We start from the raw sequence: 25,958 nt of genomic DNA on the forward strand, positions 1-25,958 counted from the left end.
AAATCATGATTCTTAGGGAACAATGAATTAAAAGTTGTGTTTGTATAGTTCTTTCTTCTCTACAAGTTTCCACACTCATTACCATATTTCCCTTTTTAAAACAGATGAATTGTAATATAATGTATATACCATAAAATTCATTCTTTCAAAGTGCACAATTCTGTGGTTCGGAGTAGTGCAACCATTATGACTCTCTAATTTTAGAACATTTTAATCCCTCCCCCAAACAAACTCCATATTTTAAATACATACACTCCCTATCAAGTCCTACTTCATTGCTGGTAACCTCTAATTTATTTTCTGTCCCTGTAGAATTGCTTAGTCTGGACATTTCTTAACAATGGAATAATATAGTATGTGGTCTCTAGTGACTGGTTTCTTTCATGTGGCATGATTTCAGGATTCATTCATGTTTTACCATATATCAGTATTTAATTTATTTTTGTTCCTGAATAATATATTTATTGTATTGATATGCCATCTTGTTCATCCATTCATCTGTTGACAAGCATTTGAATTTTTATTCTTTGATTATATGAATTATGATATGAATATTCATGTGTAAGCTTTTGTGTGGACATGCATTTTCATTTCTCCTGTGTATACAAATAAAAGTGGAATTTCTGGCTCATATGGTAATTCAGTGTTTAACATTTTGAGGAACTGCCAAAGTGTTTTCCAAAGTAGCTGTGTCATTTTAAATTTCTGCCAGTGGTGCCTGAGGGCTCCAATTTCTACACAATTTTGCCATCAGTAGGTATTGTCCATCTTTTTACTATAGTCATTCTAGGGGCGTATGAAGTGGTATCTTGTGCTTAATTTGTGTTTCCCTGATGAATAATGATGTTAAGCATCTTTTCATATGCTTATTGGTCATTTTTATAGGCTCTTTGGTGAAATGACTATTCAGAGTCTTGGCCTAATCTAGGGTAACTAAGTATTCTTCCAATAGTTGTGTTATTTTAGTTCTTATATTTAGGTCTATGACACATTTTGAATTAATTTTTATATATGGTATAAAGTTTTTTTGGAATGTGGAAATCCAGTTCCCCTAGCACATTTTCTTGAAAAGGTCATTCTTCCCCTACTGAACAGTTCTCTAGAGTTTGGGCTTTTGGAGGAGCTCCAAACCCATCTGCCCCCTCTGGGGACTTGGGGACCATTTGTTTTTAAATCTACGATGAAGCTAAGGATGGGGGAATGGATTTGGTACATATTAAAACACCACATAATACTGATATTCAGCATGAGTTTTTCTTGAGTAAACAGTCATTGAATTTTTATTAGATTTTGCTGAATTTCTAGAGTTCAGAAAAAGTGATTTTCAAGATTTTGCCAGAGATTTCACTGTTCTTATGAAGGAGAGGATTTTTGGATCCTTGTTTCACCATTCAGTTCAGATTCTCTATTTCATTAATTTTAATTGTTCATGCTTCTTAATCTATACATTTGTTGCCATAATATCTTTCTTTATTTCTCAATTCCTGATTGAGGTCCTGTTGGTCAATAAAAATGCTTAGTGATTATTTTTAGGGCTAAAGCATATGAGGAGCTTAACAGTCTTTATAATTGATTTTTAATTTAATTCCGTTGTGCTAAGAACAAGTGTCCATTATTAGGTTGATTATTTGCCATATTTTGAGACTTACTTTGTGGACTAGAATATGGTCATTTTGTTACATATTCTGTATGTGCTTAAGGAGAACATGCCTTCTGTTTTGATGTACAGATTTCTATATATTCTGGTAGACTTAGAATTTTTTTTAAAGATTTTAAAAATTTATTTATTTGACAGAGATCACAAGTAGGCAGAAATGCAGGCAAAGAGAGAGGGGGAAAGCAGGCTCCCCGCTAAGCAGAGAGCCCAATGCGGGTGTCGATTCCAGGACCCCAAGATCATGACCTGAGCTGAAGGCAGAGGCTTAACCTTCTGAGCCACCTAGGTGCCCCTAGACTTAGATTTCTGTTTAGTTTGTTGTTTTAATCATCTTGTTATTATGATTTTGTTGTAGTTAAATATCCACAATATGATTATGGATTTATCAATTTCTCCATTTAATTCTGTCAGATTTTGCCTTATATATTTTCAGCCTATATTGAAGCCACACACCATTTTAAGAGTTTTATCTCCTTTTATCTGTTGTCTTACCATATGGTAGAGAACTTTCAATTTCTACAAAAACCATTTGCCTTAAAGCCTATTTTGGTTAGTATTAATATTGCTTCATTAACAATATAATTAATAATTCAACTCTTCAAGGTTGAAACTTTAAATCAGATAGCACTAAAGTATTTTATTTTAAAAGTTAAGACAAGACCTGTATAGTTTTAGTGACTTTTCTTTATTTGTAGCAGAGGCAAGAGTAGAATCCAGGCCTTCTATTGTGGAATTCCCTTCTACTTTCAGATGTAACAAGTCAGTAATTTTTAGTTTAGGAGAGTATACTTTCTCAAATAGAGCATGAAAGTAAGAGCAGTAAATGATCTCCTAAATATTGCTGTAGTGGAAATATGAGTTCTCCTGAAAGGGGAGGAAAAAACAAAACATGCTATTGTTTGTCATACTGAATTACCTTGCTCAGCATGTATGTCATGCCCAAACAATTTTTATTTTATTTATGAGTGTTTCTATGAAGCAGGAAATGGTAATTCCTTCTATTGTTAGCTTGAATTTTTATTCTTAAAATTGTTAATCTTATTAGAAAAATATATGGTAGTGCTAAAAAATTGTATCAATGGCAAATAAAGTGAAAGTTTTCTCCCCCACTTCTGAACCCCAGTCACCAGTTCCCACAGCAGAGGTAAAAACATTCCCTCATTAATCCTTCAAGAAGTATTCTATGCTAAACCTTCTTATAGGTCTAGAAAAATATTTTGATTTTTGTTATAAATAGTAGCATAGATTGTGTACTGTTTATGTCTTGCTGTTTTCAACTTACAAAATATTTGAAATTTTTCAATATATGTACATCTGTATCAATCACATTAATTATAATGATAGGAATTATTATATTGCAAATGTTCTATGCAGTTTGTCACTTGTCTTTTTCCCCCTACAATTTTTTAATATATATTAAAAATCATTTTTTTCTTTTTTCTTCTATGCTTTGTGTCAAATGGACAAAGGCTTTTTTCATTCTAGAGTTCTAAAAGTAATTATTCTATGTTTACTTCCAAGACTTTCATACTGTCATTTATTACATTAAACTTATTAAGCTATTTAGAAATAATTTTTTTAATTAAGTCAGGAAATTTTCTAACTTAATTTCTTCTCCAGATACCCTAAAGCTGTCATGTTTCTTAGCTCTATAGTTTAGTACTGGTTAGTACCGAGATTATTTTTTTTAAAGATTTTGTTTATTTATTTATTTATGTATTGAGAGCACGAGTAAGGGGAAAGGCAGAGTGAGAGGGAGAGAAAGAATCTCAAGCAGACTCTATGCTGAGCACAGAGCTTACTGTGATTCTGGATCCCACAACTCTGAGGTAATGACCTGAGCTGAAATCAAGAGTTGGATATTCAACCAATTGGGCCACCCAGGTGTCACTAAAATACTTCATTCCAAATTATTTATTTTATAGATACTATAATATATCTTAATATCCATTATTAGACCTTATTTTATATTCCCCTAGAAATTTCTTGGTTAGTCACACTTTTTTCTTTTAAATTAACATGTAATATATTATTAGCCCCAGGGTTACAGGTCTGTGAATCATTAGGCTTACACACTTCACAGCACTCACCATAGCACATACCTTCCCCAGTGTCCATAACCCAACCACCCTCTCCCTATCCCCCTACCCCTGGTAACCCACAGTTTGTTTTATGAGATTAAGAGTCTCTTATGGTTTTTCTCCCTCCCAAGAGCGTCTTGTTTCATTTTTTCCTTCCCTACCCCCCAAAACCCCATTCTGCCTCTCAAATTCCTCATATCAGGGAGATCATAAGATAATTATCTTTCTCTGATTGACTTATTTCGCTCAGCATAATACCCTCTAGTTCCATCCATATCATTGCAAATGGCAAGATTTCGTTTCTTTTGATGGTTGCATAGTATTCCATTGTATATATGGATACCACATCTTCTTTCCACTCATTTGTTGATGGACATCTAGGTTCTTTCCACAGTCTGGCTATTGTGGACATTGCTGCTATAAACATTCGGGTGCATGTGCCCCTTCAGATCACAATATTTGTATCTTTAGGGTAAATACCCAGTAGTTCGACTGCTTGGTCGTAGGATAGCTCTATTTTCAACTTTTTGAGGAACCTCCATGCTGTTTTCCAGAGTGGCTGCGCCAGCTTGCATTCAAACCAGCAGTATAGGAGGGTTCCCTTTTCTCTATGTCCTCTCCAGCATCTGTTGTTTCCTGAATTGTTAATTTTAGCTATTCTGACTGGTGTGAGGTGGTATCTCATTGTGGTTTTGATTTTTATTTCCCTGATGCCAAGTGAGGTGGCGCACTTTTTCATGTGTCTGTTGGCCATCTGGATGTCTTCTTTGAAGAAATGTCTGTTCATGTCCTCTGCTCATTTCTTGATTGGATTATTTGTTCTTTGGGTGTTGAGTTTGATAAATTCTTTTTTTTTTTTTTTAAGATTTTATTTATTTATTTGACAGATGGAGATCACAGAGAAGCAGGCAGAGAGAGAGGAGGAAGCAGGCTCCCCGCTGAGCAGAGAGCCTGATGCGGGGCTCGATCCCAGGACCCTGGGATCATGATCTGAGCCGAAGGCAGAGGCTTTAACCCACTGAGCCACCCAGGCGCCCCAGTTTGATAAATTCTTTATGGATTTTGGATACTAGCCCTTTATCTGATATGTTGTTTGCAAATATTTTCTCCCATTCTGTCAGTTGTCTTTTGGTTTTGTTGACTGTTTCCTTTGCTGTGCAATAACTTTTGATCTTCATGAAGGTAAATGGGATTGACTTCTTAATCTTTCTTCTCTCTTGTTGTTGGTGTATAGAAATGCAACTGATTTCTGTGCATTAATTTAATATCCTGACATTTTACTGAATTCCTGTACAAGTTCCTGTACAATTTTGTTTTTTTCACATAAAGAATCATATCATCTGCAAGGAGTGATATTTCAACTTCTTCTTTGCCAATTTGGATGTCTTTTATTTCTTTTTGTTGTCTGATTGCTGAGGCTAGTACTTCCAGTACCATGTTGAATAGCAGTGGTGATAATGGACATCCCTGCCATAATCCTAACCTTAGTGGAAAAGATCTCAGTTTTTCCCCATTGAGAATGATATTCACTGTGGGTTTTTCGTAGATTGCTTTGATGATATTGAGGTATGTACCCTCTATCCCTACACTTTGAAGAGTTTTGATCAAGAAAGGATGCTGTACTTTGTCAAATGCTTTTTCAGAATCTATTGAGATTATTATATGATTCTTGTTCTTTCTTTTATTAATATATTGTATCACATTGATTGGTTTGTGGATGTTGAACCAACCTTGCAGCCCAGGAATAAATCCCACTTGGTTGGGGTGAATAATCCTTTTAATGTACTTTTGTATCCTCTTGGCTAGTATTTTGGTGAGAATTTTTGCATCTGTGTTTATCAAGGATATTGGTCTGTATTTCTCCTTTTTTGTGTGGTCTTTGTCTGGTTTTGGGATCAAGGTAATGCTGGCCTCATAAAATGAGTTTGGAAGTTTTCCTTCCATTTCTACTTTTTGGAACAGTTTCAAGAGAATAGGTATTAATTCTTCTTTTAATGTTTAGTAGAATTCCCCTGTGAAACCGTCTGGCCCTGGGCTCTTGTTTCTTAGGAGATTTTTGATGACTGCTTCAATCTCCTTACTGGTTATGGGTCTATTCAGGTTTTCTGTGTCTTCCTGGTTCAGTTTATATGTCTCTAGAAATGCATCCATTTCTTCCAGATTGTCAAATCTGTTGACATAGTTGCTCATAATTTGTTCTTATAATTGCTTCTATTTCTTTGGTGTTGGCTGTAATCTGTCCTCTTTCATTCATGATTTTATTAATTTGGGTCCTTTCTCTTTTCTTTTTGATAAGTCTGGCCAGGGGTTTATCAATCTTATTAATTCTTTCAAAGAACCAACTCCTAGTTTCATTGATTTATTCTACTTTTTTTTTCTTTTGGTTTCTATTTCATTGATTTCTGTTCTGATCTTTATTATTTCTCTTCTCTTGCTGGGTTTAGGCTTTCTTTGCTGTTCTTTCTCCAGCTCCTTTAGATGTGGGTTAGGTTTTGTACTTATGGCTGTTCCTGTTTCTTGAGAAAGGCTTGTATTGCTATATATTTTTCTCTCAGGACTGTCTTTGCTGTCTCCCACAGATTTTGAACCGTTGTGTTTTCATTACGATTTGTTTCCATGAATTTTTTTTTTCAATTCTTCTTTAATTTCCTGGTTGACTCATTCCTTCTTCAGTACGATGTTCTTTAGCCTCCATGTATTTGGGTTCTTTCCAACTTTCCTCTTGTGATTGAGTCTAGCTTCAGAGGATTGTGGTCTGAAAATATTAGGGAATGGTCCTAATATTTTGGTACCAGTTGAGACATGATTTGTGACCCAGGATGTGATCTTTTCTGGAGAATGTTCCATATGCACTAGAGACGAATGTGTATTCTGTTGCTTTTTGATGGAATTTTTCTGAATATGTCTGTGATGTCCATCTGGTCTAGTGTGTCATTTAAGGCCTTTATTTCCTTGTTGATCTTTTGCTTGGATGATCTGTCCATTTCAGTGATGGAGTGTTCAAGTCCCCTCTATTATTGTATTATTGTTGATGTGTTTCTTTGATTTTGTTATTAATTGGCTTATATACTTGGCTGCTCCCATTTTAGGGGCATAGATATTTAAAATTGTTAGATCTTTTTGTTGGACAGACCCTCTGAGTATGATATAGTGTCTTTCCTCATCTCTTATTATAGTCTTTGTCTTAAAATCTAATTTATCTGATATAAGGATTGTCACCCCAGCATTGTTTTGATGTCCTTTAGCATGGTAAATTGTTCTCCACCCCCTCAATTTAAATCTGGAGGTGTCTTTGGATCTAAAATGAGTTTCTTATAGACAGCATATTGGGTCTTGTTTTTTTTTTTTTTAATCCATTCTGATACCCTTCTGTGGTTTTAATTAGTATTTTTTTCTTTTTGGGGGGCATTTAGCCCATTTACATTTAGGGTAACTATTGAGATATATGAATTTAGTGTCATTGTATTGCCTGTAAGGTGACTGTTACTGTATATTTTCTCTGTTCATTTCTGGTCTACTACTTTTAGGCTCTCTCTTTGCTTAGAGCACCCCTTTCAATATTTCCTGTAGGGCTGGTTTGGTGTTTACATATTTGTTTAGTTTTTCTTTGTCCTGGAAGCTTTTTATCTCTCCTTCTATTTTCAATGATAGCCTAGCTGGATATAGTATTCTTGGCTGCATGTTTTTCTCATTTAGTACTCTGAATATATTATGCCAGTTCTTTCTGGCCTGCCAAGTCTCTGTGGATAAGTCTGCTGCCAATCTGATATTTTTAACATTTTACACTACAGACTTCTTATCCTGGGCTGCTTTCAGGATTTTCTCTTTGTCACTAAGACTTGTAAGTTTTACTATTAGATGACAGGGTGTGGACCTATTCTTATTGATTTTGAGGGGGATTCTCTGTGCCTCCTGGATTTTGATGCTTGTTCCCTTTGCCATATTAGGGAAATTCTCTACAATAGTTCACTCCAATATACCTTTTGCCCCTGTCTCTTTCTTCTTCTTCTGGAATCCCAATTATTCTAATATTGTTTCATCTTATGGTATCACTTATCTCTCTAATTCTCCCCTCGTGGTCCAGTAGTTGTTTTTCCCTCTTTTGCTCACCTTTATTCTCTGTCATTTGGTTTTCTATATCACTATCTCTCTCTTTTGCCTCATTCATCCTATCAGTAAGACCCTCCTTTTTTTTTTTTTATTGTACCTCATTAATAGCTTTTTTTGATTTCAGCTTGGTTAGATTTTAGTTCTTTTATTTAGGGGTCTTATTTCTCCAGACAGCATTTCCCTAATATCTTCCATGACTTTTTAGAATGCAGCCAGCACCTTGAGAATTGTCATTCTGAGCTCTGGATCTGACATATTACCAATGTCCATATTGATTAGGTCCCTAGCTGTTGGTACTGTCTCTTGTACTGTTTTTTTGTTTTGTTTTGTTTTGTTTTTTGTTTTTTGTTTTTTTTTGGTGAGTTTTTCCGCCTTGTCTTTTTATCCAGATAAGAATATATGAATGAGAGAATAAGACACTTAAAGGATGGCAAAGACCCCAGACGAATGTACACTATTCAAATCAGAAGAGACTCCCAAACTGGGGGGAGAAAAGAACAGGGGTAAAAATAAGTTTTAAAAAAAATTAAAAAATTAAAAAATATATGTATATAAATTAGTCTGGTGAATAGAACAGAGCCACCCAGTTGACTTTGGGTGGTATTTTGGTCTCTTAGAAGAAACTACCTACCAAAATTTTAAAGAAAAAAAAAAAACTAACACATATGGAAAAATAAGGGTAAACACGATGAAGGGATGGAATATGACTGTAAAGATGAAAATTTTAAAAAATTCTAAAAAAGGAATTGATAAGTTGGTTGGAAAAAGAAAGAAAAAGAAAGTGGAGATAATTTGGTCAGGCTGGAAACTAGAAAAAAGCCCTGTGCTAGATTTAGAGTATATTTTGATCTATTAGGAGAAATTGTTTCCCATAAATTTTTGGAAGGAAAAACCCTATATGAATACAAAAAATAAAGTTAAATACAATGAAGGATAAAATATGACTATAATAATGAGGGTTTAAAAAATTTTTTTGGAAAGGTATTGTTAAGATAATCTAGTTAAAAATTGTTAAAAGAGGAAAGAGGAAAAGTTAAAAAAATTAGAATAAGAAAAAATAAAATTAAAAAATTAATTAACTTTGCAAGACTAAAGGATCATGGTGAGAAAGACATGAAATTCCATGCTTTGCTTTCCTCTCCTTTGGGTTTCCGCTGTTCTCCTTGATCAGTGAGATTGGTCTTGGCTGGATGTTCTTGCTGATCTTCTGGGGGAGGGACCTGTTGTTGTGATTCTCAAATGTCTTTGCCCAAGGCAGAATTGCACTGCCCTTGCCAGGGCTGGGCTAAGTAATCTGCTCGTGATCGTTCTTGGGAGCTTTTGTTCCCTGAATGCTTTCTGTAGAGCTCTGGAGGATGGGAATGAAAATGGCAGATTTCCAATCTCTGGCCCAGAGGAGCCAAGAGCTCAGGACCCCACTCCTCAATGCACGCTTGGAGAAAAGCATTCAGTCACTCCTGTCTCCCTGGTCTCCGGTTGTGCTCCTAGCTCACCTGGCCTGTGACTGAGCACTTCTGTCTCTGGCACACAGCCCTGTTTGGAGTCTCCAAACCCAGCAGATTCCTGCTGCTCTGCTTTTCTGGCAGATGAAGGTGAATCTCCCCAGATCTGCCACTTGTGAGGTCCCTGCTCAAAGAACAGTGGTCTGACTGTGCCATGGATCAGTTTAAGATAACCCCAAGCTAAGAGCTCATTCCTCGGCTCTGTCTCTGTAGTCGGCTTCCCCACTCTGATACCTGTGAGCTCTGCTACACTCAGACACCCCTGATCCTTCTGTGACCCTGTGGGACCTGAGACTACACTGTCCCAGTGAGGGCTCCACCCCTGCTTAGTCTCTGGAGTGATGTCCCTCAGTGCAGCAGACTTCTAAAAGTTCTGATTTTACTGGTCCCTCCTACCTGTAGTCTATCTTCCCCTAACTTTGGCTTCACTTCTCTGCACATCCTACCTTTTAGAAAATGGTTGATTTTCTGTTTCTAGAATTGCTGCTCTTCTTCTCTTCAATCTCCTCTTGGGTTTGTAGGTATTCAGAGTGGTTTGATAACTATCTAGCTGAACTCCTGCAACCTGATGTCATCTCAGTCTGCTACTCCTCCACCATCTTGACTCCCTAGTCACACATTTTTAATGTAATCTTTAGAGTTACCTAGTATTATTTTTAAAGAAAAGTATTTGTCATTTTTATTCATCACAGGAAATTTATAAATTAATTCAGGCAGAAGTAAGTTCTTTGGGACATTATTTTTTTCTTTTTTTTTTCTATCTAACAATATTACATGCCTTTCCATTTATTGAAGTCTTTATTTCTCTCATTGGTGTTTTAAAATTTATTTGTATAATCTTTGTATATTTCTTAATAATTTCATTCCCAGATTTCTTATCCTTTTTCATTGTTGTTGTTGCTAGTGTGTATTTGTTCTTTCTTTGTTTTGTTTTGTTCTGTTTCCATTTTGTCTTCTTGGTTGGTGGTTGTTTGTAGGAAGGTAGCGATTTTTGTCTAAAAATCTGTAATCAATCCCTTTTCCACCCCTTGCCTCTGGCATCCATTGTTCTGTTTTCTGTCTCTGTTGTTTTGCCTTTTCCAAAATGTCATAGCAATGGAATCATATCATCTATAGACTTTTTTTTTTAAGATTTTAATTATTTGTTAAAGAGAGAGAGAAAGAGAGAGAAGCGGGCAGAGGGAGAGACAGGGTCCTTGCTGAGCAAGGAGCCAGATGCAAGACTGGGATCATAATCTGAGCTGAAGGCATATGCTTAACCAACTTAGCCACCCAGGCATCCCACCTCTATAGAGTTTTGAACCTGGCTCCTTTCACTTAATGTATTACATGCCTATTTGTTTCTTCATTCAGATTCTCATCAGTCTTTAGGGTGCTGATGGGCCCAGAGAAGTTTTTGAGACCAAGCTATTATTCCCATCCTCTTTTTCCAAAAAATAATTATGGGATTTTCCCTTTAGTTATGCTACCTCCTTTGAGATTATGCTCTGCCAGGATTTTTTTTTTTTTTTAAATAGCTGCAGCTACAGGCATCCTCTTTCAGAAACTGTCCATATTTTGAAGACATTCATCAGTGCATCCTCTAACACTGTGGTGTTTTTTAACAGATGTCTTCCAGTGTTAGCAGAAGTGGAACTTGGCATTTCTTTTCCTTCTTTCTTTCTTTTTTTTTAAATCATTTCCTTTTTCTGGTGTGATTTTCTAAGGAAAGGCAGTACATTATTGCTTTGCAATTTTGAAACTCTATGTCCCTTAGTAGCTATTAAATCTAAATTTTTTTAGCAAGTAGCTGCTGCACTTTTAATTTACTGCTTAACTAAGGGCAAACTATAAGCCAAAGGATGGGGAAGCTCTTCAGAACTGAAATGTCACCAGCTTTGGCACATGCTAAGAAATATTCAACTCCCTTTTTGTATATTATCATTCCAGCTTTTTCTCTTATGCAATATCTCTTTTGCTTATTCCTTTGGGAAATCTTTGAAATTTAAGACTTATAATAATAATTAAATATTTATTGAGATGTTAAGAATCCACACTTTTAATTACCAATTATCCTGATAACTCAGTATGTTACATATTTTATAAATAAAAAAAGTATTGAGGATCAGAAAGTCTCAAATGTACACAGCCAATTAGTAGAAGAGTTCTGTTTTAAATCCTCATTTTGTGACTTCAAATCTATTACTTTTTGACTACCTCACAGTTACCTCCATATTTATATTCGCTGTGATGATTTTGAGATTATTAAACAAATGTATCTGCATTATTTAATTGGATTTTGGTAACAGCAATTTAAGTTAAATTTAAAGGAGGTTATCATTAACTCCATTTTACACATGAAGACCTTTTCTGAAAAAAGATAAAGAAATTTTCAAAGGCAAGCAGTTGTTTCATAGAGCTGATTTGCCAAGGCATCCTAATCCTAATACCTAATAATTAGGTATTCTCCCTTTTAAATAACTGTACATCCAATAGAACCATTTTCTATACTTCAAAAACACTAAATTCTGGGTTTAAAATTTTATGAGTATTTGTTCTATTGGGAGCTGTTTGGCACTAGTTGTTTAATACATGTTTGGTATTTTATATCAGTTAGCTACTGTCACAGTAATGTTGTGCAGTAAAAACCATAATACTGTGCAATAAATTACCACAAGACCTGTAATATCACAATAATATACATAATTATTGTTCACAAGATCTCAGGCCTTCAGATTAGTCCTTGTGGCCTTGGTTGGACTTACTTATACTATGCTTTCAGCTTCAGGTAAATTAGGTGGCTCTACTGATCATTGCCGAGCTCTGTCCCATAGTAGCTATAAGCTGGTTGCTTAAGATGGAATCAGTTTCACATCTGTTCATTCAAATCACATTTACTTAATGTTCTAGGCAGAACTCACTGAAGTAGATTCATGCTCAGTTGGTGGAGGTTGGGGCAGACCAGTAATTTCCCTACATCAATAGCAGGCAGCCTAAGTTAGCACTGTTCTAAATCTAAGACCTGGTATGAATTGTGTTCTTCCTGGTGCTTGATATTAGACCCATCATAATGGACTAAGCAAACAAGATCCCTGTTTTTGTTTGTTTGTTTTTTTTTAAGATTTTATTTATTTATTTGACAGAGAGATCACAAGTAGGCAGAGAGGCAGGCAGAGAGAGAGAGAGAGAGAGAGAGAGAGAGAAGCAGGCTCTCAGCAGAGAGCCTGATGCGGGGCTCGATCCCAAGACCCTGAGACCATGACCTGAGCCGAAGGCAGAGGCTTAACCCACTGAGCCAGCCAGGTGCCCCAAAATCTCTGTTTTAATAAAGCATATAAACCAGTGAGGAAGGTAGATGTCAAACAAATAAATAGTGATTTTAAAATATACTTCAGGGGCTCCTTCGGCTCGGGTCATGATCCCAGGGTCCTGGGATCGAGCCCCACATTGGTCTCTCTGCTCAGCATGGAGCCTGCTTCCTCCTCTCTCTCTACCTACTTGTGATCTCTGTCTGACAAATAAATAAATATATATATTTAAAATAAATAAATAAATATATATATATATATATATATATATATATATATATATATACTTCAAAGAGAATAAATAGGTTTTGGAGATGTCCAATAGTAATTAGCACATTTCCAAACTGATAATGTAATTTTAGTAAATGTCAGACTGTGGAGAAAGTCATCATCTACCCTCTTATGGGGAGTGCACTCTAACTCTAAGACTGTAACTCTCTTCAAAGAAATCCTCTTTTATTGGATCTCTTTCCTTTATGGAGCTATAGGCGTGTGATGGGTTCAGAGTAGCAGAAAGCATTTTAGTCAACTCTTAGCTATTCCTATGTTGATGTTTCCATGGTTTAGATTGTCAGCTGAAGCTCCATAAAGATAGAAAACCCCCATTTTGTCTTGGAATTCCAATAATTCTTGTGTTCTTTAATCAGAATCAAATGAAGAAAGATCCAAGGAATAAAGACATATTTATACCTTATTTTAATGAATATATATAAGCCTAAAATTTTCAAGTTTCTTATAAATGTTGGATTAAAAGAAATTGCTCCTGGAATAACAGAGAATTATATAATAAATTATGCTTGTAAATAATTGGACTTGACCTCAAAGTGTTTTATCTTACTTATGAAAGCATATAAATATTTTTATAAGCCTATTAAAAATACATTTATTTTCAGATCCCTTTGAAGCATTCATCATCTTTTCTATTCGTCATGAGATCAGAAAGATTGATCTTCATAAAAGAGACTATAGTCTACTTGTTCCTGGGTTGAGAAACACAATAGCACTTGATTTTCACTTCAATCAAAGTTTGCTTTATTGGACGGATGTTGTAGAAGACAGGATATACCGGGGCAAGCTTTCTGAAAGTGGAGGTAATTTTTAAATGAAAATTCTAGAAAAATATGCTGTCATGAGATGGGATTTAGATCAATCTTTGCATTTTCATTCTTTGCCTTCTCCCTCATATATGTAAAACCAGGGATGTCAAGTTTATGTGTGAAAATATATTGAGGGAGGGGAATGAATGATGGGAGCCTGTGCTAAGCATACAATTTTCAAATTGTGAGCTTCTCCATGGACATTTGGTAAAGAAAAATACTTATAAGAAATAACTACTGCCTTCCACATACTAGTAGACATAATGTTTGCGAGTTAAAATATGTTATTTTGTCAGCAAAATTTCAACATATAATGAATTGTCCCAAAGACCACTAATATGAACTAAATGTTTTTATCATAGTTTGACTTAACTCTTTTGTCTAATGACACTTCTTAAGTAGCAAGGCTCTGAGATAAATATATGTAATAATCATTTTGGAAACGTTGGCTCTGTGTAGCATTCCAAAGTCCATGTGTTTCTATAAAAATCTGAATTTCTCCTTAAGTCACATTTGCAATTTTGGAAAAATGATAATAAATATGTGATTCACCTGTGAATTTGTGTCTGTGGCATATTGCAAGAGACTGATTTCAAGTGATGGATTTAGATCCTTGGGCTTAGATGATTAAGGGCTAAAAAAAAAAGTCTGTTAAAATGTCTAACAAAAACACTGACAATGTCGTAAACTATTAAGAGTTATCCTATTAGAAAAAATATTTTAATTACAAAAGAAATTTAAAAGTGGATAAATAGATCATTAGTGGACATTACCAAATTGTTTATTTATTTTTTTTTTTTTTTTTAGAGAGAGAGAGAGAGAGAGAGAGGGAGGGAGAGAGAGTGAGCACAGGCAGACAGAATGGCAGGCAGAGGCAGAGGGAGAAGCAGGCTCCCTGACGAGCAAGGAGCCTGATGTGGGACTCGATCCCAGGACGCTGGGATCATGACCTGAGCCGAAGGCAGCTGCTTAACCAACTGAGCCACCCAGGCGTCCCCCAAATTGTTTATTTTAATTTAGACCAAACTAATGCCTTCCTCTCTTATTTGTAATCATGTTATATAGTGTAAGTCTTATGGGGCAGGGAGTGAGATTTGGGGCTTATCTTTATTAAGGGTAAGTGCAGTAAAGTCATCTTATTTATCATGCTTTAGAAAAGGGTGGCTACTGACTAGCTATAATGCATGTTGCCCCAGAGGGGCATTTTCTCTTTATTCTACCCCTGAAGATCAATGTTGATACTAAATTGCACTAATTTTAACTAGCACATCATTCTTATTCCCCAAATCCTGTGTTCTATTTCAAAAGTCAGAAACAAGAAATATAATTTTTTGAAATCTAAACACTATTGTTTAGCCTTAAAGTTATTCAAAAATTCTATTGCACTGTCACTGAAAGGGCTTAAGAAATTAGAGATTTCTGGTAGGAAAGATCAGTAATTCTAAATTCGGAGTCTTAGTTTCCATCATGCCAGGTAACACGTTTGCACTTTATCTTTGAAACTCAATATAATACTTCAAAACTCTGTGCTGCTGTTAAGTAGGCCTCGTGTGCATGTGCGCGCATAACACATTCATTGAATGGGTACAAGTATTGGTTTTCTTTTCTTCTTTTTTTTTTTTTTTGTAGGGGTCAGTGCAATAGAAGTGGTTGTGGAGCATGGCTTGGCTACCCCAGAAGGACTGACCGTCGACTGGATAGCAGGCAATATATACTGGATAGACAGCAATCTGGACCAAATTGAAGTCGCCAAACTTGATGGCTCCTTAAGAACTACACTAATAGCTGGAGCCATGGAACACCCCAGGGCCATTGCTTTGGACCCAAGATATGGGTAAAGAAGTTTGCCTTTTACAAATTCGCTTTGGCATAAAAAATAATCTTTTAAATGAATACTGAATTCAATTATCTCGTAAATTATGAGTCAGATTGCTTATTTTGTGCATGTGTATGTATATGTTTATATATGTGCATGTGTATGTATATGTTTATATATGTACAATTATGTATATTTATGTCTAATGTATGTCTACATCTATTTATATTATATATAACATATATATATAATCAGTTCAAGTTCATTAGCATAAATTTGGTTATAAGATTGCTTACATAGGTATCTTTAGAGGATAGAAATATCTTTTTTCTAAATATGGGCATTAAGCCCTATTGAAAGCTATTGCAACTCAATTTTGAAGCAGTAATTTAATGAATTTCTCTGTGACGTGTCAAAGAGATGCTATAATTGTTTCTAATGGTTCCAAACCACAGGACCAGTCTCTGGTACAAATAGTCATAGATGTTAATTGCACCACCTCTTACGTATTTTATAAGTACTTGGAGTCAGTTTAAAAGAAAATTAGTATAAGGTTGAAGGAGTCCAGTGATGAGACACTGACTATTGAGGTGTTGGAAAGACAAGGCACATGATTCTTGAAAACAAGGTCAAATGTTGAGTAACTCAGCTAATTGGCCCTGGTGTTCCCTTGTGTGTTCCTCTGTGAAAGAGCAGAAGAGAGACAAGAAAACCCTGGAAAACAAGGGCTCCAATTTCTATTCACTCACTTATTCTCTGGAGAATCCACTTAACTCTATTATCTTCCTTTAAATTTCAGTTTTTCTTTCATAAATCAGGGATGATACCTTTATCATTTGGTTGTTTTTGAGGAGATGGTAAATATGTGGAAGACAAGATTTAAGTGATATAGATGAGAATACTGTTATTACTGTTAATTATTTATTTCCTTGGTAATTATTTTACAAACCCAAAACCATTGTCAAGGCTAAAGGTTAGCAGATCAGAATTTTTTTTAATTCATTTTTATTTCGATTAATTTATTTTTTTGTCTCTGTACCTTCAAGTAATACAAAGTCCAGGGAACACCAATGAGGAAGGAGAATCAGCCAGGAGGTAGTTTAATGAAATGCAGAAGAGAGAAAGGGAGCCTGTGTTTAAGTCACCTTCCTGACCACAATTTCTGGCTGGTGCTCTGGTTTATGCCGAAGTATAGAAATCAATGGTTTAGGAAGTCTGTTCTTTTCTTCAATTCATACACAAAAATTAAAGGACCAAAGTAGCTTGCCTAGAACAGGGCTCCAAATAGGCAACTCTTATGTTTGCTTAACTTCTACAGTGTTTTGAATTTATTTATTACTTGTCCAAACTTAAAATATTAAGGCATTTTGTATACAGTCCTGGATTTCTGGCTGCTTTTGAAAAAAAACAGAGATCTGGCAGCAAGGAGCAAAGCAGTAGCTGTATCTTTTACCTTAGAGAGTGGTTCTCTTATTTATACAGTCTACATTTTGCCCATTTTATTCATTAATTCCTATAATAACAGTGCACTGGGAAGAGATATATTATGTTTAGTGAAAAATTCATTTTTTAAAACAGACTATTCCTGAGATTACAGCTAACTTCCTGATTCTGACCCTTTACTTCCCATAAAATTTCATTACCAACAGGGGTTTTACCCTCAATGTAACAACTACCGGTGTGGAATTTTCACCTAATAGACCTAAGTGGTACCAGTACCTCATACACAGGGGAAACTTTCTGTAAAAGGGAAAGTGATACTTTGGAGAAAGTTGTGGTTTTAGCTTATACACCAATATGGTAGAAAAGCTGTGAGTGCTCTCAAATTACAGATGGCACACAGAGAGTAAAACAAGATAAAACAAAAAGGACAAAATCAGCATATGGAAAGCTTTGAAAATGTCTGACCAAACAAAGCATTAGGTCTGGGAGTTGAAACTTTATTTTCTACATCTTTGAACTGACAATGCTTAGGATAAAATTATTTTATCCTTAGGATAAAATTATTTATCTCACTTAATTTGCAGAGGATCTTACCTGAGAGGAAAAAAAAAAAAAAAATAGAGACACAACACATCACCGACAAATACTATTAAGTGAAAATATCAGATAGTATTCCAGTGACATAAGATCTTCAGAAGTAATATACCCTCTAAGAGTTGAAAGTTAGTGTAGAATGCCAGCCTCTGAGTAGGAAAACATGACAATGCTTCTGAGAAAGTCGATGCCTTCTTTTACTAATTGCTACTATGAAATTGTACAGCTGATTAAAATAATTACAATGGTAGCAATCTTTTTCTTAATAAAATGAGTGAAAAATATACACAAAAATCCTTTTTGGTATAAGTAATCAAAGCTCAGAAGGTAGTATTAATTCATACAACTCTGGGAAGAAATTGAAAGGTTGATAAGTCTGGGTGTCATGATAATAATAGGATTTTTATTGCTAAAAATTATTCTACAGTGGATTGATACAACTAAGATATGAAGTTCACATAAACACCTCTAAAGCCCAGCTGTAGCAATTAAATTTAAAAATGCAATGCAAATATGAAAATATTTTCAGGTTTGGGATATTTTAGTAAAAAGTCCATAATCATTTTTAAATTTTAATTATTTAATTATTTAAATTAATTTACTTATTTATTAATATTAATTAATTATTATTAAATTAATATTAAATTTTATTAATTTAATTATTTTAATTATTTTTAAACATTGGACCTTACATAAGGTAGGCTGAGAGCATAGTAAAAATACATATAAGCATGCAAACACACACACATACAGTGAACTGCAAAGCAAAGCACAAGAAAAGAAACACTGAAAAATAATTTAATTTGATTTAAACTCCACTTAGGGGTTCCTCGGTTGAGTGACTGCCTTTGAAGTCCTGGAGTCCTCTTGATCGAGTTCTGTGTCGGGCTCCCTGCTCAGTCTTCTTCTCCTTCTTACTCTCCCCCTTCTCGTGCTCTTTCTCACTCTCTCTCTCAAATAAATAAATACTTAAAAACAAACTAAAAAAATCCACTTACTGCCTTCATGTTATCTATTTAAATAGAAACATAAAATTTCTCCCTATTTCTTAAAAATTTCAAGAAATATATAAAAAAGGTGTGAATCAAAATTGAAAGGAGTTCCAAAGAAACTTAAACTTCTTTTAAAAAATAGGGTATTTTGGGGTAAGTCTACTGAATAATTTTTTTAGAATTATGGTTTCTGTAAATACTATTACTTTCCTACCACATCATAAGCTCTCTAATGGTAAACAAAGTCTAATAGCAAGACATGGTCCCATGTCTGTGAAATCCTCCCCCACTCCTAGTATATAAAATTGTGCTGAATATGTTTAAATAAATTAATACAAGCATATTCATAGACTTTTTGTTAACATGTAACTTACAAAACTCAAAGATAAACCTGAAAGGGAGAAGCATAGAGTAAAAGATAGCTAATGGGTAAATACTATAAACTTTGTTTCCAATAACAAGTGAATGAACAAGTTTGCAAACAGCGACTTCCCTCCCTCAGCATAGCTGAGGAAAAACAAAGAGAACAATAACAAAAAAAAAAAAAAAATGAGCAATAACATTAGACCAAGAAGACAGGCTTACATCATGTGAGTTTCCTTCAGCTCTGAAGTTCCTTTGGGACCTTTTTTTACAGATGCCAAGAAACAAATATTTTTAATCAACTGCTTTGCTTCCCAGGCAGAAAATCCACAGGTCTTCATTTTATATTATAAAACATATTTGCCATCATGCTACATCCCTTTAGTATTCTGGGTTTTGACCCAATGTCCAAAGTGACAAGTTATTCCAAGATGGTAAATGGAAGTCTTGGGGAGGAGCCATTTTTCTCTCGTTCCTTTTTAAGGGAATATAGTTATTACTAAGGTGACTTGAATGAGTCCATGAATCTCCCCTGAACCTCAAGCTTAGTATTAGGGAGTAAGAAGTACCAGGGAGTTCCCAATTTACAGGGCATTTGCTTCGGGTCTTGAAATGTCTTTGCCTTTGTACTTGTGCAGCTGCATGGTGTCCTCCTGCTCCACTATGTGTTTAGATTTTATCTGACAGAATAACTGGGCTCTGCTATAGCAATTGCAATTTGTGAAAGCAGATATAGTAGTTGTGAAGATTAGTGAAACATCAAAATCAAATTTTAATTGTATCTGGGAATGTTCCTAAATGAAACTAATAAAGATGTTGTTGCTTTTAGAAGACCTAAAGACTGTAGATAAGTATCCTTGTTTTTTGCCAAGATCATTTATTTTCACCTTCCGCAGCTTGACCTGATAGATGATAATGGCCCTTTCATGCCTGTAATGATACAAGTTGTTCATGGTCCATTGACCCAATTTAATCCTGATACACACTAACTCATGAATGCAGGAACTGTAGAATCACTAGACTGTAGTCTCTTTTTTAAAAGCAATTGTGGCTGAATATTTCCATACGTCCTGTAAGAAGAGATGTTCAGTCTTTGTGTATTTCAAGAAATAATTCAATCATTGAAATGCTAATACATTTTAACCATAAAAAGAAAGTAATAAGGGGGAAATGATTCCTTTAAAATACCACACTATAAAGTATACAAAAGAGTGCCTAGAATTTTATGAAACAATGATCCTTGAAATCAACTTTTTAAATTGATTGTAAACTGACTTATGGTGAAGTTAAGAACATTTTTAGGAGAACTAATTCTAGAACATGTTCTTTTATAAAAAGCATTGGAAACTTCCCCACTTGAATTGATGAAAGATTAGGGCCATTGTGACCATTACAGAAGAAAGAGCTTAATGCTACTATGTTTAGTGAAGAAATGAAGGAATCACTTTAGAATGTCTCAAATTATCCCAAGCTATGCTTTTATGGTCCAGTGGAAACACATACTTGAGAGTTTACAGTGCCTACTCTGGTAAATCTATAATATAGAGTGCAGAATTGTAGAGTTACTGGTGTGTGTGTTGGAATTTCCACAACCACATAAGGCAGAACTAGGTAGAAAGTTAGAAGAGAGACACCAGTTTTCCACTTATTCAGGCAAAAGACAATACTCAGAAGTATTTGGGTCATCAATCCAGAGTGTGAATTACAGCCTTGCCTAGATCTCATGGTGGCTTATCCATAGATATTCAGACTAGCTATCATTCTCAAATTCATTGTTTGTTTTCAGTGATTATTTTTCCTAATCATTTTTAAGCTTGCAAATATCTCTACTCTACCTTGTCTGTCAAGATACCACATCAATTTGATTGATGCTGTATTGGTCTTGTTTCTCATTTTAAATCTTAGTTTTAAAATCCTAAGTGTTAAGGGAAACTGACCACAATCTGCTGTCTATGAAAAGATGCATGCATCCAAAATTAAATTTGAAGTGAGACACATAATACATCTCATTCATTGTTTTAAAGATATTCAACTACTTAACTGAATAGCCTACTACCTTTATATTAAATCTTTGTTCCGTTTTCCCTTTATGGCAACATATTGTATATTAGGTAATTTATAAGTAATATGTGTATTGTATGTACATGATAGCTTTTTTCTCATATTAATCTTTAAAAATTAGTCTTTTTAGAAAAATGATATCTAACTATAAAATTTTATAAATATCTTCTGGTATTTTTACTATTCTTAAAAATTATCTATTTTATTAATTTTGAGTTATTTGCAGTTTTAAACTTTTATTATAGAAATTTTTAAATACACAGAATAGAATGAATTACATAACTAACTTCTTCATATTCATTACCAAGCTTCAACAGTTATCAATACATTATCCCTGATACATTACTTTGTTTTATCCTTTCTCAGAAGTTTACTTAATTTATTCAAATATTGGTGATTAAAGAATGAATAATTTGGATATTATTTTTGTAGATATGATCCCATAGCAGGACCAGGAAACTCCTCTATTGCTGCCCATGAAACTAAAACTTCCTTTTTTTTTTTTTTAACATAAACTCAGATTTTGAGAGACATTCTTTGAGATAAACCCAATCTTACAACTTCCTCCTCTGAATTCCTTTTCTTATGGCTTTGACTTATAAAACATTCTACTTTCACATACATGTTGCTGTAACATTTAAACATTGACAATAGTATTAATTCTCTTTCTGTCTCTCCATTTCTTTAAAAATTTGGAAATACTTAGAAATTTAGCATTTAAAAAATCAGTTCTATGACTATGTGTGGGTGGCATGCTCATGGAAGCACAAGTCTTTTCTGTGACCTAGTCATCCTTTGTGCTAGATTGTTTACATCCAGGACCTCACCAAATGCTCCTGATAAGTGTGTACAGTTAGAGATTTTACTTACCGATGAGAAAATGGAGTCTGAGATTAAATATTCTGGAGAAAGTGACAGATACCAGTCTTGATCCCAAGTTAGTCTGACATAGAAACATATTGGCATAATTATTTAGTAATATTTTGAGGCTGCCCAGTGCTTCAGAGCTGTCTATGAGCTGCCACTCTTATCAAGGACATCTACATCTTCCTTCTCTCTTCACCATAGTCCTTTTTTTTTTTTAAAGATTTTATTTATTTACTTGACAGACAGAGATCACCAGTAGGCACAGAGGCAGGCAGAGAGAGATGAAGGGAAGCAGGCTCCCCACTGAGCAGAGAGCCCGATGCAGGGCTCGATCCCAGGACCCTAGGATCATGACCTGAGCTGAAGGCAGAGGCTTTAACCCACTGAGCCACCCAGGTGCCCCTCACCATAGTCTTTTAATGCACATACTTACTAAATTTATTACATAATGTATTGAATTGTGTTTTATTCATTTCATATTTCAAATTCCTCTGTCGTAAAGACTATATACTTCTCAAAAATTCAACTCATAGTAAATACTTAGTTACATCACTCCACATCTCCTTACATAAACATAATATAGATAATATTTAGAAAAAGAAGAAGATAGCTTGAATTTTATTTTGAATTTTGTTCCAGAGGATTATTTTATTTTCCAAGGTAATCTACCACGTTCATATACTTAAGGATCATTCAAAATACAGAAGAATGAAAAATAGCTAAATGATATATAATTATAGTGAAAAACAAAGGTATTTTTACCAATAACGTTACCATTTCTCACCAAAATGTTGTCAGAGCTGATAATGGGAAAATTTACTGGACTGTCACTATCTCTCCAATCCTGTGAGTTCTCCCTTCCCAAATCACCATGCTACTCATTGGGTTCTTCTATGAAAATAGAAAAGGCAAATACAATTTATTGATTAGCAAACATGGCCTTATCATCTGCCAGATGTTTTCCCTTTCCTATTTTATTTAGTGACATGACATTAAAGAATTTGATGTTAAAAGCATCAGAGCAGAAGTTAGGCTGCCCAATTTTCCATCTCCCTCTGCCAATTGCTAGCTGTGTAGCCCAAGTAATTTAACTTCTCTAAGTTTGTTCTCCCTCTCTAAAACATAGATAACTTTAACCATAGCCTCATGATTGATTAAATGAGATAATCTATAAAGCTGAAAATAGTATTTTGGCTAAAAATAGTATTTAACATACAGTAAGCACTTAAAAATATGGAGAATAATTATGATTGTGGAGTTATTGTGTAACTGTATTAAATATAACATAGAAACATGCATCAGCAGTTTAAACCACTGTCAATTGAACATAAAACATCCATTGCCCAATAGGCTTAAAAATCAAATGCAGGACACGAGGCACTTAATGCCCATTGTAACTAACTGTTTGTACACCATGGATTTGTAGAGTCTCAAATAGTATTTGGTTTAAAAAAGATGATCTTTAACATATGAAAATGGTGTTTTAACAACCTCATGTTTGTATATATGAAAGTATAATGATTTCCTCTGTTTTCCCTCTATATCTTTTGTCATATGATCTATTTCATTGCTATGAATCTAAATATCATCTCGGTACTGATGATTTCCAAATTCATGTGTCCAGCCCTGCCTTCTTCTCTGAACTTCACCCTGGCATACCGTACAGCTTCCTGAACACTTCCTTTTGGATATCTTGAAATCTTAAGATTAAAAAAAAAAAATTCAAAGCAAACTTTTGATTGCTCTTCACACTCAACCACAGTTAATTCCCAGGTCTTAGAATCTGTTCCTCTTTCATTTTCTGCATTTTATTTATGGATTCCCTGCAAACCCTCTTCCTTGCACTTACTCTGACTTTACTGAAACAAGAAACACAGTCACCTATGATTTATTCTCCACTTCATTTCCCTATAGTCAGTGATCAGATAGTCCTGGCAATTCCACCTCCAAATATACCTTGAATCCATTCACCTTTCTTCCCTTCCACTACCATACTCCAAACCACTGTCATCCTTGGCTGTTCCTTTAAAATGACCACCTGGTATACTCTTGCCTCACTATCATCTACTTATGTATGATACCATGTTTAACCCCTGCTTAAATATGCTTCCTATTCTCTTGGAATAAAATCCCAAATAATTGCCTTAGACTACAAAGCCCATTAGGTAGCACTCTTCAAATCCATCCTCTTCCTTTTACCTCCTTACTCACTATATTGGTCTTATTTCTATTCCTCAAATCATCCACTTTCCCCCCCCTATTAAGGTTTTCATATCTGCTGTTTATTTTGCTCATCATGCTCTTTATACTGTTCTACTTAAACTTTAGATTCAATGTAAATACAGCCTCCTCAAAGTCCTTTTTTTCTCTGATCACCTTCTCTAAGTGGATCACTTACCTACTATTTTCTCCCATAATGAAAATTTCCTTCAGCATATTTTAGAAGCTGGAATCATATATTCCTGTGTTTATTTAGTCTGTCTTCTCCACTGGACTCTAAGCACCAAGTGGGTAGATAATACATCTGTTTCTTTTGAGACTGTTTACCTGCCAGTGTCTAGCATATAGTAGGCACTCAGTAAGCCTTTGTGAACTCAATGGCTGAAGCAATAGCATTATTTATTTTTCTTCAGAATTCTTTTCTGGACAGATTGGGATGCCAATTTTCCTCGCATTGAATCTGCCTCCATGAGTGGAGCTGGAAGAAAAACCATCTACAAAGACATGAAAACTGGAGCTTGGCCTAATGGACTAACTGTGGACCACTTTGAAAAAAGGATAGTTTGGACAGATGCCAGGTGATCTTTTTCTTCTGTATTTTCTGTTACCTTTCTCAGATAGTATTTGTAAACTCAAAACATACCCTAACATGCAAGTATCGTGTATGCACACTTCGAAATTGGTGGTGATTTTTTTGTTTTGTTTTCATTATGATGGTGGTGATTTTTGTTTGTTTTTGTTATGATAGGCTTTTTTCTTCTTTCTACAAATCAGATACAGACCCGTGAAGTATTTTTAATAAAATATTCTCTCTGGCATTTATCTAGGTAGTATGATAACACCACTGGACTATTTGAATAAGTTCCGATAAAATTAATGTATTTACATTTCTGTAGGTCAGATGCTATTTATTCAGCCCTCTATGATGGGACAGCCATGATAGAAATCATTCGAGGTCATGAATATCTTTCCCATCCCTTTGCTGTGTCTTTATATGGGAGTGAGGTCTACTGGACGGACTGGAGGACCAACACACTGTCAAAAGCCAATAAGTGGACAGGGCAGAATGTCAGCGTGATTCAGAAGACAAGTGCACAGCCATTTGACCTTCAGATATACCACCCCAGCCGTCAGCCCCAGGGTAAGTGCTGGTAGTGAATTAACCACCCAGATAGCATTTTCACTTTAATCATATAATATTTAAACTGTAAAATATCTTTTATGCATTAAGTTATTAATATTTTATGTATATCATGTTGTAGAAGATGTTCCAGTCTTTATTTTAATTAATACAAATTTTTTTTCTTTCCTTTTCATTTCTTTCACATAGCAATAAGGAAATCTTAGAAATTAAGGGTTTTATACAAAGTCCCACATTTTAAGTCACTGCTTGTATCAATAAAAGATACTGTGGGAAGTTGTAGAAGGTCTTCAGTTTTAGAATCTATCATCTGATTATGATCAGAAGATTAGATGAGAACACCAAGAACACATTGATATTTCCCCTAAATGATCCCTGTGAGCTATTTTGGGAGGAGAAAGAATGGTGTATTAAAAAAAACAAATGAAGCATCTCCTTGAGCTTTTCTATTTTAAGAGAATTGAGATCACATGAGCCTGTGTGCCACCTCTCCCTATGTATTCAACATTTTGTTTCAATAGTAATCTCCATCCTGGCTTTATGATTTCATTTCTTCTATCAATCCTTGCCTGACATTCTTACACTTCTTTTCCTTTTTTATTCTTATATTTCTTTTTCTTTATTGTTTTTATTTTTTCCTGGATAGTATGGCTATTTGGTGTAGCATCAACTCATCCCTTTATACCTCTTGGTGGAGACTTACCCTTTACAATGTGTACCATAACCT

General features: G+C 34.7%; 1 protein-coding gene across 1 annotated transcript in view; it reads left to right on the plus strand.

The window, feature by feature from the left end:
* Positions 1-25,958, plus strand: part of LOC111140884 (LDL receptor related protein 1B) — a 1,957,146-nt gene that overhangs the window by 1,285,444 nt on the left and 645,744 nt on the right. Inside the window, exons 25-28 of the mRNA XM_022493131.1 lie at positions 13,531-13,728; positions 15,364-15,568; positions 24,504-24,668; positions 24,987-25,231. Of these exons, the coding sequence (XP_022348839.1) occupies positions 13,531-13,728; positions 15,364-15,568; positions 24,504-24,668; positions 24,987-25,231 (813 nt within the window). The remainder of the gene's footprint in view (positions 1-13,530; positions 13,729-15,363; positions 15,569-24,503; positions 24,669-24,986; positions 25,232-25,958) is intronic.

The sequence above is a fragment of the Enhydra lutris genome, unplaced genomic scaffold, assembly GCF_002288905.1.
Source record: "Enhydra lutris kenyoni isolate GAN:26980312 unplaced genomic scaffold, ASM228890v2 scaffoldscaffold1, whole genome shotgun sequence".
NCBI lineage: Eukaryota > Metazoa > Chordata > Mammalia > Carnivora > Mustelidae > Enhydra > Enhydra lutris.